Here is a 16,252-nt window from a genome sequence, read left to right on the forward strand (position 1 = left end):
AATTGGGGTATGGTAGGGGCACTGACAGGAGAATGCCCTGGAGATTCTGATTCTGATTCAGGAAGAGTGAGCGAGTAGCATAGAGGTAGCATCCATGTAGCCTTTATCGGTATCATCATCATCTCCTACCTAGTGATGTGATTGCCTGATCCCTCAGGCAATAATCAGGCAAATCCATGCCTGGGGCATACACGACCCCACCCACACTTTTTCCTCCATACATCGGTGGGATCCAGAAATTTACCCCTCCAGCGGATTCATCCTCGATTCGGACACCCTCGCTGTGCCTTGGTCGTTGTCACAATTGTCGGTCTGCGTGATCTATTCCGTATGTATTTCATCTTTCCTGTTTGGTCTATTTTGTCACCAGTGTCATCCCCCCAACATTCTTTGATAAGGCGAATGGATGTGACTCACCCGGCCGAGATATGATATATCCCGCCACGCCCCAGCCCATTGCAGTCCCCATCTTCCACAATACTAGATAGATAATTTCTGCCAATCTTTGGCCTGGCTAACCTATGGAACCTGGACCTTCTAGAATAACCGCAACAATGGCATCCATCTACATCGACGAGGATGTCGGCAGAGACGAGTCGCCCGCGACCGGATCCGAGTCCGCTCCCTACAAGACCCTCCTCCACGCTTTCCTGCAGCACCCCCCCGCCGACGGCACTCAATACCTGACGCGCAAGTCGCAAACGGAACCCGCCGAGGAGGGCGCCGACAAGTTGGAGTGGAAGCCCGCGACTAAGTCGGCCATGAAGCGGACCACCAACGCCTACGAGCAGCGCAAGAAGAAGGCGGCCAAGGAACAGGAGCTGGCGATCCGTGAGAAGCAGGAGGCCGACAAGCGCCAACAGGTGCTCGAGGAGGCGAAGAAGGTCATCATCAAGGAGGACACCTCCCTCCCCAAGCCCGTCAAGATCCGTCTGGACGAGACCGACCCGGCCGTTGTCAAGCTGGGATCGCCCGAGGCCGGCCAGGGCACCCGCGTGCGCGCCGTGGGTCGCGTGCACCGTCTGCGGTCCCAGAAGGGCGTCACCTTCCTGACCCTCACCGACGGCTACGGCTACCTGCAGTGCATCCTGAGCGGCGATCTGACCAAGACCTACGACGCCATGACCCTCACGCTCGAGACCTCCATGGCCATTAACGGCGAGATGCGCGCCGTGCCCCCCAAGCAGCACGCCCCCAACGACCGCGAGCTCCACGCCGACTTCTACACCGTCATCGGCCGCGCTGCCGGCGACAAGGACGCCATCACCAACCGCGTCTCGGCGGAAGCCGACCCGCAGACCCTCTACGACAACCGCCACCTCGTCCTCCGCGGCGAGACCGTCTCGGCCGTCATGAAGGTGCGCGCGGGCGTCCTCCGCGCCTTCCGCAAGACCTTCGAGGAGACGCGCATGCTGGAGGTGACCCCGCCGGCCATGGTGCAGACGCAGGTCGAGGGCGGCAGCACGCTGTTCGGCTTCGACTACTACGGCGAGAAGGCCTACCTGACGCAGTCGTCCCAGCTCTACCTGGAGACGTGCCTGCCATCGCTGGGCGATGTGTTCTGCGTGTGCCCCTCGTTCCGCGCCGAGAAGTCGCTCACCCGCCGCCACCTGTCCGAGTACACGCACATCGAGGCCGAGCTCGACTTCATCACCTTCACCGACCTGCTCGACCACCTCGAGGCCGTCATCTGCCGCGTCATCGAACTCACCCTCGAGGACCCGGCCACGGCCACCCACATCAAGCAGCTCAACCCGGACTTCCAGGCCCCCAGCCGCCCCTTCCGCCGCATGAAGTACTCCGACGCCATCCAGTGGCTGCGCGAGCACGACATCCCCAACGAAGAGGGCAAGCCCCACGAGTTCGGCGACGACATCGCCGAGGCCGCCGAGCGCAAGATGACCGACATCATCAACCAGCCCATCTTCCTGACCCACTTCCCCGCCGAGATCAAGGCCTTCTACATGAAGAAGGACGTCGAGGACCGCCGCGTCACCGAAAGCGTCGACGTCCTCATGCCCGGCGTCGGCGAGATCGTCGGCGGCAGCATGAGAATGGACGACTGGGACGAGCTGATGGCCGCTTACAAGCACGAGGGCATGGATCCTTCCCCTTACTACTGGTACACTGACCAGCGCAAGTACGTTCCCCCCTCCTTTCCCTTGGTTCCCCTCATGCACACCAGCTAACCAAACACTTTTTTTTTTTTTTCAGGTATGGTACCTCCCCCCACGGTGGATATGGGCTGGGCCTGGAGCGTTTCCTGGCTTGGCTGTGCAACAGATACACCGTGAGAGATTGCAGCTTGTATCCTCGTTACACGGGCCGTTGCACGCCTTGATTGATGTGATGTGATGAGATTTGAGACTCTATAAACATAGATGCATGTTTAAATTTACGTCGTTTATAACAATTGTGCTTGTTTTCAGATGTGGTCAATTATACTAGTGGAGTGGAGTAGTAGGTACTGGGTTGATTGTAGAGGTCAGATAGTGTAAGTGAGTGATGTATACCTAGGTAGCATACGTTGTCTATGGCGTATCCACCCAAGGAAGTGAGGATATGATTGCGCAGTGGGAAGTACGCAGGTATCTATCTATCTTGCGAAGTTGTAGCTATCCATCATCATATCATATCACACAGTGTCCATCAACCCTTACCATTCATTATGTGACCACTTTCTCTACATCGATACTGGAATGCAGAACACGAAGAACGTATACATATTCCCTAACAAACAAAACAAAAAAAAAAGTCAGTAAGAACTTCTCGTCAAAGTAAGCACAGTATAGTATAGTTAGTACCTTGAGGAAGAAGATACTCCCATCACATTCACTCAATAAATCTACAACTCACCAAACACAAACCCTACCTATCCTATTCTATCCTATCCTATACAGTAACCACACAAACCCCACCAAAGTGTAGGTACCTAGGTTAGGTAAGTTTGGTAGGTACCTAAGTAAACACATTCCAAGCAAAACTAAGTTTAAACTCAACCCAAATCAAGCCACAACCGTCCCAAGAACCAACTGACTGACTGACTTATCCACCTGGTTTGAAACTCATTCAACCGGACTACTGAGTCGGAGATAGTAAGTACGTAGTGTTTTTACCTGCCTAGTACTACCCGTGCAGGATCTGTCGATCGTGGATGTTTCTGTGTAGAATATGGGGTTTGTTGGGGAGGTTGTGGTTGGTTCTTGGTAGTTCATTGTGTTGATTTTTTTTAATAATTTCTATTTAGCTTTTTCTTCACTTGGGGATCCCGAGGAGAGATGAAGGAGGTGCTCTCTTGTAACGGGGCGTAGGCAGTTGGGCACTAGACGATGCGTATCTAAGGCTGCCCTACCTAGAGTATTCTAGAGTTCATTCTAACCAAGGATGAGAGAGATCAAGGTGATACCCGCAGTGTGCAAGTCGATACTTTATGGAAGATGGGAGAGGCAGAAACAACAGTGTAGACCAGCCATATGATTGCCGTCAAATGGGAGCGTGCATATATCGTTAGGGGTGTCTGTCTTCACGACTCCAACGTCAACGGGACCCCACCACCGATCTCTCTTTCTCCCTCTCTTGGTCTACACATCGGGGGACATCACTGCAACAGAAACCAGATCCAACGGGGCGGCGAAGCATGCTTCTTTCTTTCTTTCTTCTCTTTCTTCTCTTTCTTCTTCTTTCATTGTTTGGTCTTGTTCTGATCGTGAGGTCCCGCTCCCCCAGATTCCTGTGACAACGCAGCAAAGATCTCCTGCTGCGAGGCACCAGAGCGGATGATGGACACCATCCGAGCTACAGTGGCCTGATCGCCGTGGCAGACGAGACTCAGCAGTTGTTCGAGGAAGACCCGGTAGTATTCGAGGTCCTCGAGGCTTCTTTCAGACGGCTGGGACTGGTCGGTGGAGGAGTCGTGACTGGTGTCCCGGTTGCGGTTAGAGTCATGGCAAATGCTGCTGTTGTTGTTGCGTTGTCAACTACAAGATCCCGGACTGGGACAGAAGGACTTCGCAACACAGATGAAATGGATGAGAGAGAGGCTTACCCTGGTTCCGGATGGTTATTTGAGTTTGGGTTCGTTTGTTCCATGGTAGTCTTGTACACTTCGTCGCTTTGTGGGACTGTTCTGTCTCTCCTTCTCGTCATAATACCGGGATCGGAGTTTCTAAAAGGTGTCGAGTTGCCCTCTTAAGTGTCTCAAGACTAAAAACGGGATGAAGTAAAGATTTTTTAATCGATTCTGGAAGAAGAGTTCGCTGGTCGAGTCGAGGAGTCTTGGGTGAGGATCCGTGTCTACGATGGTGTTAGTCCCTACCTGACGCATCGCGTTGGCATTGGGTCAAAGCGTAACCCGAATGGTCGATGTTTCAACCACGCACCTGAGAGGGGCAGAGGGGGGAAGAGGGGAAGGGGGGCGAGTGTGTCTAACAGATGTCCTTTTCCACTACAGTCCGAAGATAGGGGAATCGAGGGCACAACGATAACGAATCGAGGACGGGGGGGATGCTGGATTCTAGTGAAAGACGAACCTCACATGCATCGCTGGACCAAAAGAAACCTTGGGTCACGCGAAGAAGTTGGAACGATGTCGGGCAGGTAGGCGTGGCCGTGCGGCCTAGGGGAGGGACTCTCCACCAGATGATCGAGACTCGGACAGCCAGTCAGACAACGATGGGAGGAGGCAAACCATCTCCGTTGGACAGGACGAACAGGAAGGGAGCTTTCTGACTGGGCGCGGGTTGCTGTGTGAATGGCTAGTACCTAGTAGGTAGTTCAGGTCAGTAGATTGGTAGTAGGATGGTAAGTAGGTCGGTAGTTCGTAGTAGTAACGGTAGAGTCAGTCAGCCGCTCGTTGGTCACTGGACCAGACTAAAGATTTAGGAAGATCGTGCGTGAGAGAGAAATGATCTCACCAACAACCCTCTTCACCCCATGCGGATACCTTCAAACTGGATCGTTTGTTGTTCAACCCAAGTGGTTATTGGTACTATACGGATCCGGAAAACTTTGCCAGCCAATGGACGCGTCCCATTGCGTGTCCGCCACCCAGCGGAGGAAGATCAACTCGGTAATGCTTCCTGTGCTTGGGCGCACTCAAGTTTCAAATTTCTTCTAGACTTATTCCTCTTTCTTCCTTTCTGATTTTTTTCGGTTTTGGCTTCTGCTTTACCTTCTCTCGTTGGAGAGGATGCACGCGGAGAATGGGGACGCTGACTGTCTCCCTGCAGTCCACCAAAGGGAGTCTGGACCCTGCGGTAGTAGCGTCGCCACGTCTCCCCATCGATCATCAATGGGAGGCAAACAGGCCCAATTTAAGCGGACATTTACGGAGAAGACGTCCCATTCGTCGCTATTGAAACCCGGAAGCCACACCCTTGGCCAGCAAGGGACCGATTGACCAACCTACGTTCCTGAACACTTGCTATTATCGTCTCATAAATTGCGTACGTCCATCGATACCAACACTTATCGCGATTCCGGTCACGAGATCCGGGCGTCCCATACCTAATCACTCAGGGATGACGTGGGTTGTTGGTGTTAGAACACAGCACTGTCAACCAGGATGTTGCATCTCCAACAATCCTGCCGACGCAGATCCCTGCGGAAACAGAATCCGCCAATGAAGGCGAATTTTGCAAGGATACGCTGAGGAATGCCCTCTTGCCTTCTCGGTAGAGTCCATGAACGCAGATCATCAAAGCTTGAGTATCACTCATAGCAGACAGGTAAGTACCCAAAAGGTACATTGCCGTTGAGTTTGGTGAACCTTCGACGACGTGGATTTGCTTGTTGGATTGTCAAACACTGGCAGAGCAGAATCCGTACGTGTTGGTTATCAGTCTGCCCACGTCCCATGCAAAGATCTCAAGTAACACCACCGTTCTCGCAGATAAAGCCTTCCCTACCTTCTCGAGAAGGCCTTACCTATCATGGTCGAATAACCTATCACGATCGAATAATCCCAGCGCGACTTCTCGACGTCACCTCTTCGATTGACTGTTCGTGCGGATCTTAACGACTGCAGAGGTAAGAATACCGTTTCCCGACCTGTTTCGGCGATAAGCGATCAGTGGGCATGGCATTTGGATGAGAAGTCGTCGCCCATGACACGAAAATTGGCTTCTGACCAGACCATCATGGATGATATCTTGATTTGGTTATAAAGATGAAATCGAGAGAAACCCGAAAGCCAATATTTCGTGCACGGAATACTGGGCGGGGCGAAATTAAGTCCAGGGAGTGGCATTCTGGATCGATCCAAGAATCCGGATCAGTGTGGAGCACTGCCGTTATGGAGGTATAGGCAATCTTCCACCGTGCCTGCATACCACAAATTCACGGGACTGGCCACGGTCTTGATAATCGCTTCTTCAATTGACTGAAGATGCTCTGTTTGGCTGCAGGCAAAATCCGCTCAATGTTGATCGGATATCGGGTCGATGCGACATGGTACTTCGGTCTATTCCAGTAGCCATTACCGTTATCCGTCATGGTGCTCGGTCTGTCTACGTACCAAACAGGAAGGTACGTGGGGCAGTCAATCGACCATATGTTGTACAGGTGCCTCGTTTAGTTTGCAACGGCTGAACATGGGCCTCTAGCCCGTCTTCGAGCAACCAGACAGACCAGGTCTAGGCAATATGCAGGCTCACGAAATGACTGGCGTTAAAGACATGGCTTGTGCTTCCGTTGTCCAGTCTTATCTGCGCAATGTCCACCACGAATCGCTTCGGACAACAGTGATCTTGCAATAAAGTGATGTTTGGAAGTGGGTTACACATTAATCACGGGGCGAATATATTTTGATATCGTTATCGTCGGTTATTGGACCGTGTTGTGAATTCGCCGCGCTTCTCTGGGAAGTGGTTTCGACGCTCTCCGCTTTTGCCTTCAGGCACCTATCGCAGTCAGCTAACTAGCATTGCCCTAGCCGGAAGCAGGCTTGTCTTGGGGATCACATACAGGGCGTTATGAGTGTGGACGATCAATAATAAAGAGCATATTGACCACCCTCATCTTCAAGGGATTAACCAGACTCCCAAGCCCTGGGGTAAAATCATGGCGTCACTCGTTCATGGGGTGGTTTTGCCGATCGAGCAAAATCTCAACACGCGGACAAGAGACATGAACAGGAGCTTGGTTATAGGCAAAGAGGTGATCCGGGGAAGTCATACTTCAGGAGTTGAAAGACGAAGCGAAAAAAATAGATGAAGAGGGGCAAGACAGCTGACGAGCACAGTGTGACGCCAGATCATTTGGCGCCAATCGGAACCCCCTTTTAGGAAAAGAAAACAGATCCTAACGATTTGATGGGGCTCCACTCAACGCTTTCCGAAGTACCACGAGGCAGAACCACCGGTATCAGCTTCAGCCAAAGCCTAATTTGCAGGTCTGCAGCGCGTCGGCATGAAGACCCCTGGTCCTCAATTTATGCAAGGATGGGTCGGTGAGCCACTGAGGTCATGAAGGACCGTGGTTTGACGAGTGCCTAATACGGGGTGGCTCGGAACCAGGTCACAACGCCTAAGCCCGGTCTATCCTGGTCCAACACTCATGTTCAGCCTGACTGTCTGATGACAGTCCCCACAGTTGAGTAAGACCTCTCCAAATACCCTGTTCCCGTTCCAAGGGTCAACTCCTCGCATCCTATGGGCGTAACAAATGGACAGATGGCCCAACCCCATACGTTCACCTATTGCATACATCTTAGGGCGATCCGGATCTTAAGATCTGAGAACAGACATGATAATACCCTATAGTCAGCCTCAGACGTGACGGTCGTGGTCATTGGTAAGACGTAGCTACGATCGTCAACAAAAGGTCTGTCCCACTCCGTGATAGATCGGCATGATCCAAACAGGGAAGTCTACTCCAAGCAGTACCCTAACAAAACATACTAACGGCAACGGATAAAATCCTACATGGGCTATTCCCATACCGTGCCTGCCCTGGGGCCGGATACTAGGACTACTACTGCAGCAGTCAACTTCCAATTAGCGGTTGCCGTCGGCCGCAGGGATGCGTTTTCGTTTTCTCTGTTTTTTTGGTTCGCTCGCTTGGAAATGGTTTCCGGCCGCTGTGGAGTTCAATGTGCGGGATGCTTCGCATGTCCTCTCTTTTTGCGTAATTCGGCTTGTCTCCGAGACGTCTGTCTGTCTAGCTGTCTGTCTAGCTGTCTCTCTAACTGGCTGTCAATGGCTGTCAATGGCTGGGCTTGTGCTTGGTATGGGACCACATTACCGTGTCCTGTACAGGAGCTAGCGCGTCGTGGCGTATCCATACAGGCGCCCCATCCTGCTAATTACCTGAACACTGGAGTAGCGCGCGTCTGCAGGTGATGCTCATCTATTGTGGTAAAAATCCTGCAGCTAATGCGTCCAGATATCAGCAACATGACGGATATCATGGTAGAGGAGTCATGAATGTGCATCTGACGTCTATGGTTTGCACAAAACAGCGGTACACTCGGGAACACCCGGTGTCTGACAAAATACGAGTACACAGGAATACTACTGAGCTGTCAAGGTGGTCGTTCGACACCTATGGGTAGGCATTTAAACAGGGAGACATGGTACTGACCCACACATACAATTATATTACTATCAGTGCCAGCTGGTCCTGTCAACTGTAAATTCTCAGCTGTCAAACGTTAGAACCTGATCCCTAGTCGGTCTTGGTCTAGTCCCTTTTCATCCCGAGGAGGAATGTATAAATATATATTCTTGCTTCCCTAATATTATATAATTATATCTACCTTTTCTACGGAGCATACTCCCACCCATCATAATATATACAACACACCATAGGTAAACATTACAACCTAATTAAGCAAATTCCAACCCATCCCTCCGCAGGGATGTTTATTTGAATTAGCTATACACGGTATGGAGCCCTCCTGCCTCTTACTCCCTACATAGCTACCCTAACATAAACCAGCACAATAACCCAACAATCTCTCTCGAATATATCTCCAGAAATAGCAGAAATAGCAGAAATAGAGTAAATAAACCGAATACGATAATATATAGGTCTCGGACATTTACTTTAGGAAACACCCCGTCTCGTGCAGCGCAGCAGGAGTAGCAGCAACAGGAGGATCATCCCTTGCCACGTACATAGTAGGCACAGACCTAGGAATTGACCGTGATCCCTTGCTTTACTTGCTTTACCAACACATATCTATGCTTGATGGAATGGTGATATACTGTAGTATTAGCACGAGGGAAAGTATACTAATTTGATGAGAGCCTGTTTGATAATGCTATATATGTCTAGTATCTACTATCATTTTATACTACACGTATATACTCCCCGTGCAAGACAGTACATAGATAGTAGATAGGAGGCATCTAGGGAGAAGATAAATAAATAAACAACTATGCAGGAAGTGATACATACCAAGTGAGTTCACCCAAACCCTACATTCTCCATAAACCGCTCATGAAACAATCTGGACCGTCACTAGTGCATTGCTTGTATGATGGATATACACCATACGTACCTAATTCTATATCTATCCTCTATCGTTTTAAGAGGTTGAGATGGACTGGACATGGACTGGACATGAACTGGACATGAACATGAACATGAACATGGACGCAAAATAAACAATATCAATAGATGAACAGGGTTACTTAAACAGAATGTAGTGTCTGGTTGCCTCTTCTCTATCCCATCCATCCCATCATCCCCATGACACGCCACGATCCAACTAACCCCTTGATTGCAGCTGAAGGAAGGGATTCAAGGGGGTTTACTTATTTTACTACTGACTTACTCTTTTCATTCTGGTGTAAATATCTCCTACTACCTACCCACTTCCTTCCTCTCCTTCCTCCTCCATCTCCATCTCCTTCATCCCAGGCCCCAACCTCCCAATCCAATTCAATTCAAGACAATCCAACCCAACTCAATCCAATCCAGCCTTCATCCAGCTCAACTCAACCAACCCAATCCAAACTAATCCAAACCTACACAACACACCCACAGGTCAAGTTCCCACCAAAAGAAAAAAAAACACATGAACATCTACTCCATCCTCCACACAACCACCACAACCACAACCACCAAACCCACCCGCAAAAACAAAACCCGAAAAACAAAGACAAAGACAAAAATGCACCTCTCAGGCAAATACATCTCCGCCCTCTGCCTCCTCGTGACAGGCATCTACGCCCAAGCCGGCCCCTCCGGCAGCGACACGGGCAACACGCTCTGTTTGGGGAGCTGTGCGGATACGCCGGAGGAGGCGGGTTGTCAGGGTGCGGCTGTTGCTACTGTTTGTTTTCCTCTCTTCTTCTTCTTCTTCTTCTTCTTCTTCTTCTTCTTCTTCTTCTTCTTCTTCTTCTTTCATCACTGCATATTGAAAGGATCAACACACTGAAGATAATGATGACAATGCTAATGCTAATGTGAAATACAGTTCCGGGAGAAAAAACAATGCTGGCTGTGCTGCTTAAACGACGACCATTTGGATGATTTTGCGGATCATATGGATGATGTTCTCCCTAGAAGGGCTGGACATGAGTAGATCTTTATTAAGATGTTGGATCTTGGGGTGGGGAGCTGGTTGATATTGATATTGGATGATATTGGTATTGGTATTGTTTGATTTGGGCGGGGAGGGAGGTTGTTGATGTTGATCTTGGTTGTTATTGATATATCGGTAGTGGTATTGGGTACAGGGAGATTGAAAGAGGAAGGATCACGGGAGTGAAGATCTATTCACGAGTTTATTCATATTTGATAGGATAGACCAGTTCATTCATGAGTTCTATTCTATTCGTTGTCTAGCTGTTTACTCTTTCATGTTTCACGATTGGTGTAGTTGTGTAGTGTAGTGTTGGCATACTATATTATCAGTCGGTGATAACTTTGATCCCGACTGAGATGATCTACATAGTACGGTAGATACATACCAAGGTAAGATCTACAGTAGACGCATGATAAAATAAATAATCCATCATTCATTATCTACCATTCGCCTCGCCAAGTCCCATAATCTATCAATTCAAAAATAAAACATCGCCAGCTAGTCCATCATCCGTAAGGTCATATCATTTTCCGTTCCTTTCGCCTGCAGATATCGCTCGATATCTGACGCAGTGATAACAACATAAATAAAAAGAAAGTCAAGTACAGGTCGTCTGCTAGACGCCTACTGCGGAAGGCTTGCCTTGCCCACGATCGTAACAGAAGCGCTGGACGTTTCTTTCCAGACGGCACTGTTGGCCGGGAAGATCGATCCTCCGTTTACATCTGTGGAGAGACCCCGAGGTTCATCCACGAGAGGTACGACGAGCTCCACGCCCTTCGTGCCACTCGTGCTGCTGGAGAACTTGTGCCGCGGGGGCAACGGGCGGTGGCTCATGTAGTCCGATGCACTGCTGCTGAGGGAGGACGCCACGGAGGACGGCGTGTGGATCAGGGAGGGAGGAGCGCCGGTGGCACTGAGGGTCGACAGACTGCCGGAACTGCGGTGGTCGGCCTTGCGGCGCATGGGGATCGGGGCCTGCGTGCCGTGGAACTGGGACAGATAGGTCCAGGCCTCGGAGCTGGCTGACGAGCCCGGCATCGGTATTACCGGCTTCCACTCGGACGGGTCCTGATCTACCTTGACCTCGTACATCTCGCTCGATAACCGCGCTGGCGTGTGAACGGGAGCCTTGGTGGGAACCATTGGGGGGACGATAGTCCGGGGTGACATTGGGGGAGAAGCAGGAGGGGAGGACGGAGCAGACATGGAGGAACTGGAGGAGATGGAGGCGGAGAGAGGTTTGTGGGAATCTTTGCGGCGGCAACTATACAGATATGAGTATACAATCAAGATAGATGAGGCAGCCCCGATTAAATAGGCTGACCAAAGAACAAGATAAGATAAGAAGAAAGAGTCATACCTTTCACTGCAATATAGTAGAGAATTATCCGGAACGGTTATCTGCCTCTCACACATGGCGCTGCAGATAATTGGTCAGCGACGTTCGATAAGGATCCATGCAAGGATGTTCACAGGAATCCTGATAAGAATCACCAGGAGAAAACAAGAAACATACCAAAAGTTCAAAAAACTGGCGGCCATCTCGAACTCGTCGTCGTCGGAGTGGTCGACGGTTGTTTGCTTGACGGGAGCGGCGCCCAACTTGGAAATGGAGTGGTTCACAAAGGATGTGCCTTTCCGATGGAGAGCGGGGCGAGCGGGTTTCACCTTGGCAGCATTCGAGCCCGAGGGCGAGCGACGGTGGTGAGAGGAATGATGTCCCTGGGCCATGGATGGCGGTGAGGGTTTATGTATCGATGCAGCTATCTGAAGAGGGTACCTTGCGGCACGGTGGATGGGAGCGGTGGAGCCCAGACGCTTCCCCTGATGCAGCCCACGATATGAGGGATTTGCGGCCGGGTGTGAATCGAATTGTCTCAGACCGGTCGAAAATGCCTTGTGATGGATCCAACTATTGCTTGGTAGTTTCCCCGTCGGAGAATTAAAAGCCAACGGTATGTGGTGGAGCAGCGAGGAAAGAATGTCCGTGGGGTACAGAAATGAGAGATTTAACAGCTGGACGGGAGAGGCAAAGGACAATATGAGGGGAGTGGTGAGAGGACCCGCGGCGATAAGCTTTGTGGGATTATCTGCAGTGGTACGTTAGTCCAAGATTTCCGCCAGGAATTAGGGTGACTAGTCGGGGGGGGGGGGGGGGGGGGAGATAGGCAATAGCCGGTATCTTCTGGTGTTATCCGGAAGGATAAGGAGATAAGCAGAAATCCTGACTCAATTGAGTACGTACCTTTCGGTCGTTTTCTTTCTTTGTTCTTTTCCTCTTTCCTTCTTTACTCTCCTTCTCTTCTGGTGAACTGGTATGTCAAGGGACGGGTGTGGTAGTGATGAGAACCGATGACGAAGGATGTGCCGGGAAGATCAGTTCATATGAACGAGGGGCAGCGTATATTAAATGAACGGTATAAGGATAGAACCAAACCCCAGGGGATGGAGGGACGGGTGGTTATGTACTTCCACTGCTGGTTGAGGAAGGGGATGGATTCTAGAACGAGGAGATATCCACCGATTGACCGGAACCAAGCACGTCAATGGAGAAAGTCGACTGTGCCTAGGAAGAGAAAGGTGAATGAAGACGTGATTGGCGTTGAGGAAAGAAAGATGGAGTCACGCCATCGTTTCAGGCCTGAGGACGGTCTAGACCCGGGTTGGGCCTGAGGCAGGGTGCATCCAGATAACGCGCAATCTGCTTACTTCACCACCTCTATATTTAGAGTCTGTCTCTGTCTGTCTCTGTCTGTCTCTGTCTGTCTCTGTTTCTGTCTGGTTCATGTGGAGTCAATCGGGTGAAATGGTCTCTTTTATAGAACTGGCTTTCCTGCTTTGTGGCAGACAAAGCCAACCAATGTGAATTGATAGTAGTCTATAATCTATCTATCTTTCTTCATTCTGATCCCTCACAAAGAATAAATTAAAATAAATAATATTAACCGACCGAACCACGCTTATCTAGATCGCTCTGGTGAGTTGAATGCGGGGCTGCCCTATGATTTTCTTCCGGATTCGCCTCCCTCTAGACAATCATTCGGGTGACATTTCTTCCTGACTGGTCTGGAACCTCTATCTTCCATCATCTTCTATCGAATATCTAATATATCCAATATATATCAATGCTGTATTATCCATGTGGCTACAGCGGAAATCGTACCTAATATCTACAAAAAAAAGAGATCTGTGCGGTCTGATCAACCCTCCAGATCCAATCACGATGCCACCCTACCCACCACCCACAACACCTCCATACGTGACACCATAAATCCCTCGAATGGTGGCCAGACCATGAGACAACCCGACCGAATCCCGTCCCCAGACCGAGGTCATCGTTTTCACGAATAAAGGCAAGAGAAAGGAACGGAACGCAGGAATAGCGATCATTGTGTGCCTCCCCACCCTGCCCAGAAATCCTGAACCACACATCCAATCGTCCGCAGGGTTGGTCTCCAATAAGGGCGCTAGGTACAGCCCGAGAGGGGTCGATGGACAACGTTGTGGGGAGTCAATGATGAGGATAGACGTATGTAAGTACATAATGGAATCCATTGAACGACAGGTGTGGAAAGTCTCTGGACAAATCATGGTTCGGGATTCAACTATGACAACCAGATTCCACTCTAGATTCCACTCTGGATTCCCACTTCCCGTCCCAAGGATCGGCATTTTCAGAACAAAAGAAATTGACAATGATGGAAAACAAGATTTGCCTTGTTTTTCACTGCATTATCTGCACACAGCTGAAGATTCATATCTTGATACAATCCATGTCCAAAACCCTGTCGCGCCAACGGCGCCTATCTCCTGAAAAGCAATCTATCCCATACCAGCCTTGCAGAATGCCTAGTGCACGAGTGCAGTGCATGTGCATGTGCATAGACTCAGAGAGGGTCGTGTGCAGACAAAACCAAGAAGGCCACTGTGGGTCTTCTGATGTTGGTCTTCCTCTGCTTCATCTCGACGAGTCGATGGTGGGGAAAAGTGGGCAACCGCGGATGTCATTAATCTCGTCCTGAGTGACCCTTTCAGCGTCGATCTGTGCGGATTGTGATTGACTGGAGATAGATTATGATGTGGTTGTACCATCCCATTGATAGTGAATGAAATTACTAACAAATGAATCATCAACAACCAACTACTCTATACAACTATATACACCAACTACCACATACAGTAATCCGCCCCCATCATCATCTCGGTCCATCATCTCAGTCTAGAAACTAGAAACCAACTAGAACCAAATCTCCATACTCTCCAAAACCCTAGAACCAAGCCAAGAAAGCCCCACCTCAACGCCCCTCTTAAACCCCCCTCACGGAACCTGGCCACAATCCCGCGCCACACCGCAACATGACAACAATGATTCATTCTTCACGCCCCTCCTACTGTAAACATACATGCATACTACTTACTTACAAGGTTAGTAACCTCGGCTGAAGATCCGGAGAAGCGGAGTACACTCACTTCTAGGGTTGAGCTGCTTCGGGTCATAGATGGCGCTATATTATGTGGCAAGGAATACCACTCGGCCACGAGAGATTTTTAGACACTTCTGGGCTCTGTGGGTATCTTCTTATGCCATTTATATTGCGACATGTTATGGCTCAATTTAATATATATTTTGTGGCTGCGTGGGCTTGGGTGTAGGTACTGCAGGGGGACTGATGAAAGGTCAGAATACTGATGATATTGATGAGTGTCTTGATTGTGGAAATGTTGCGAATAGTTACAAGATTATATGAATGGTGAAGAATCAAAATACCAATCAATGTGCGAAAACACCGCAAGTCAGCTGACATGTTTCCCGATTGCATCTCTCTCACTCTCCCCGGCCCCATTTCTCACTTCCCACGCCGCCATCCAACCCACCATAGACTTCCAACCTATCTCAAACACGTCCCAGTCTTCGTCTTCTGCACTCCCATCTTTGAGTTCCATTCTGCTCGCAGAATCCTCTAGACCAAGCAATGGTACATTTATGAACAAGCAAACACAAATACAGTCAATCCCTCTACAATAAAGAACAAAAGCCCACGCAGGACGTGTACCTAAGCTAACCAATCTCTTATCTGAAATGCACTCCTATACCTTCCCAGAGCTTCAGTCGTACTAGCTGAGCCGTGTCCCCAACCAGAACCCCATACAAATTAGTACATTGAAGCCTTCCAGGCTCGAACAGTAGAAAGCCCAAGCAAGCCCCACTCGACGCCCCTCTAAACAAATTAACTGCCTACGTAACTCCCGGAACCTGCCCACGATCCCCGCGCCACACCGCAACATGACAGCATTCTGTCGCAATTTAGAATAGTGCATGAAAGGGTACCCACAGGGGTTGGAAGTGGCTAGGCATCTTTTGTAGCTGAGTGGTGGTCTTTGCGTCACTTTTTTTCTTCACGCCCCTCTTACTCTATACATACATACTACATACATCCTTGCTTTAACCTCGGCCGAGATCCGGAGAAACGGAGTGCCGTATTTGCTAGGGTTAAGCTTTTACTTTTGCAATCCTTGCGTAGCGGTATATTATAGCTCAATATGATAGTTATATTCTCTGTGGTTGTGTGAGTTAGGGCTATCTACTACCTCGAGACATAGATCAATTCGATGGTGGACTATTATAGGTATACCTGTTAAACAAGATATCTACTCCGTACTATACTATATTATAACTCTCCTGATCCATATCTATTACCTAGGCTGGTCGCTATC

The 16,252-nt window shown here is 49.7% G+C and overlaps 4 protein-coding genes across 4 annotated transcripts; 2 read left to right on the forward strand and 2 right to left on the reverse strand.

Moving 5' to 3' along the window:
* Positions 1 to 554: 554 nt before the first annotated feature.
* P168DRAFT_238495 (asparagine--tRNA ligase DED81) lies at positions 555 to 2,341 on the forward strand (the record flags this gene model as incomplete). The annotated part of the gene is made up of 2 exons (XM_024833618.1): positions 555 to 2,140; positions 2,215 to 2,341. 2 exons carry the CDS (start codon positions 555 to 557, stop codon positions 2,339 to 2,341), a joined length of 1,713 nt encoding a protein of 570 aa, XP_024691553.1.
* Positions 2,342 to 3,682: 1,341 nt separating this feature from the next.
* P168DRAFT_319505 (uncharacterized protein) lies at positions 3,683 to 4,089 on the reverse strand (the record flags this gene model as incomplete). Its single annotated transcript, XM_024840282.1, has 2 exons — positions 3,683 to 3,956; positions 4,046 to 4,089. 2 exons carry the CDS (start codon positions 4,087 to 4,089, stop codon positions 3,683 to 3,685), a joined length of 318 nt encoding a protein of 105 aa, XP_024691554.1.
* A 6,028-nt stretch (positions 4,090 to 10,117) lies between these two features.
* Positions 10,118 to 10,531, forward strand: P168DRAFT_319506 (uncharacterized protein; the record flags this gene model as incomplete). The annotated part of the gene is made up of 2 exons (XM_024840283.1): positions 10,118 to 10,279; positions 10,424 to 10,531. 2 exons carry the CDS (start codon positions 10,118 to 10,120, stop codon positions 10,529 to 10,531), a joined length of 270 nt encoding a protein of 89 aa, XP_024691555.1.
* Positions 10,532 to 11,158: 627 nt separating this feature from the next.
* On the reverse strand, positions 11,159 to 12,268 carry P168DRAFT_319507 (uncharacterized protein; the record flags this gene model as incomplete). Its single annotated transcript, XM_024840284.1, has 3 exons — positions 11,159 to 11,801; positions 11,898 to 11,957; positions 12,054 to 12,268. The coding sequence occupies 3 exons, from the start codon at positions 12,266 to 12,268 to the stop codon at positions 11,159 to 11,161; spliced, it is 918 nt and encodes a 305-aa protein (XP_024691556.1).
* Positions 12,269 to 16,252: the final 3,984 nt, after the last annotated feature.

This window comes from Aspergillus campestris, assembly GCF_002847485.1.
Source record: "Aspergillus campestris IBT 28561 chromosome Unknown P168scaffold_8, whole genome shotgun sequence".
NCBI lineage: Eukaryota > Fungi > Ascomycota > Eurotiomycetes > Eurotiales > Aspergillaceae > Aspergillus > Aspergillus campestris.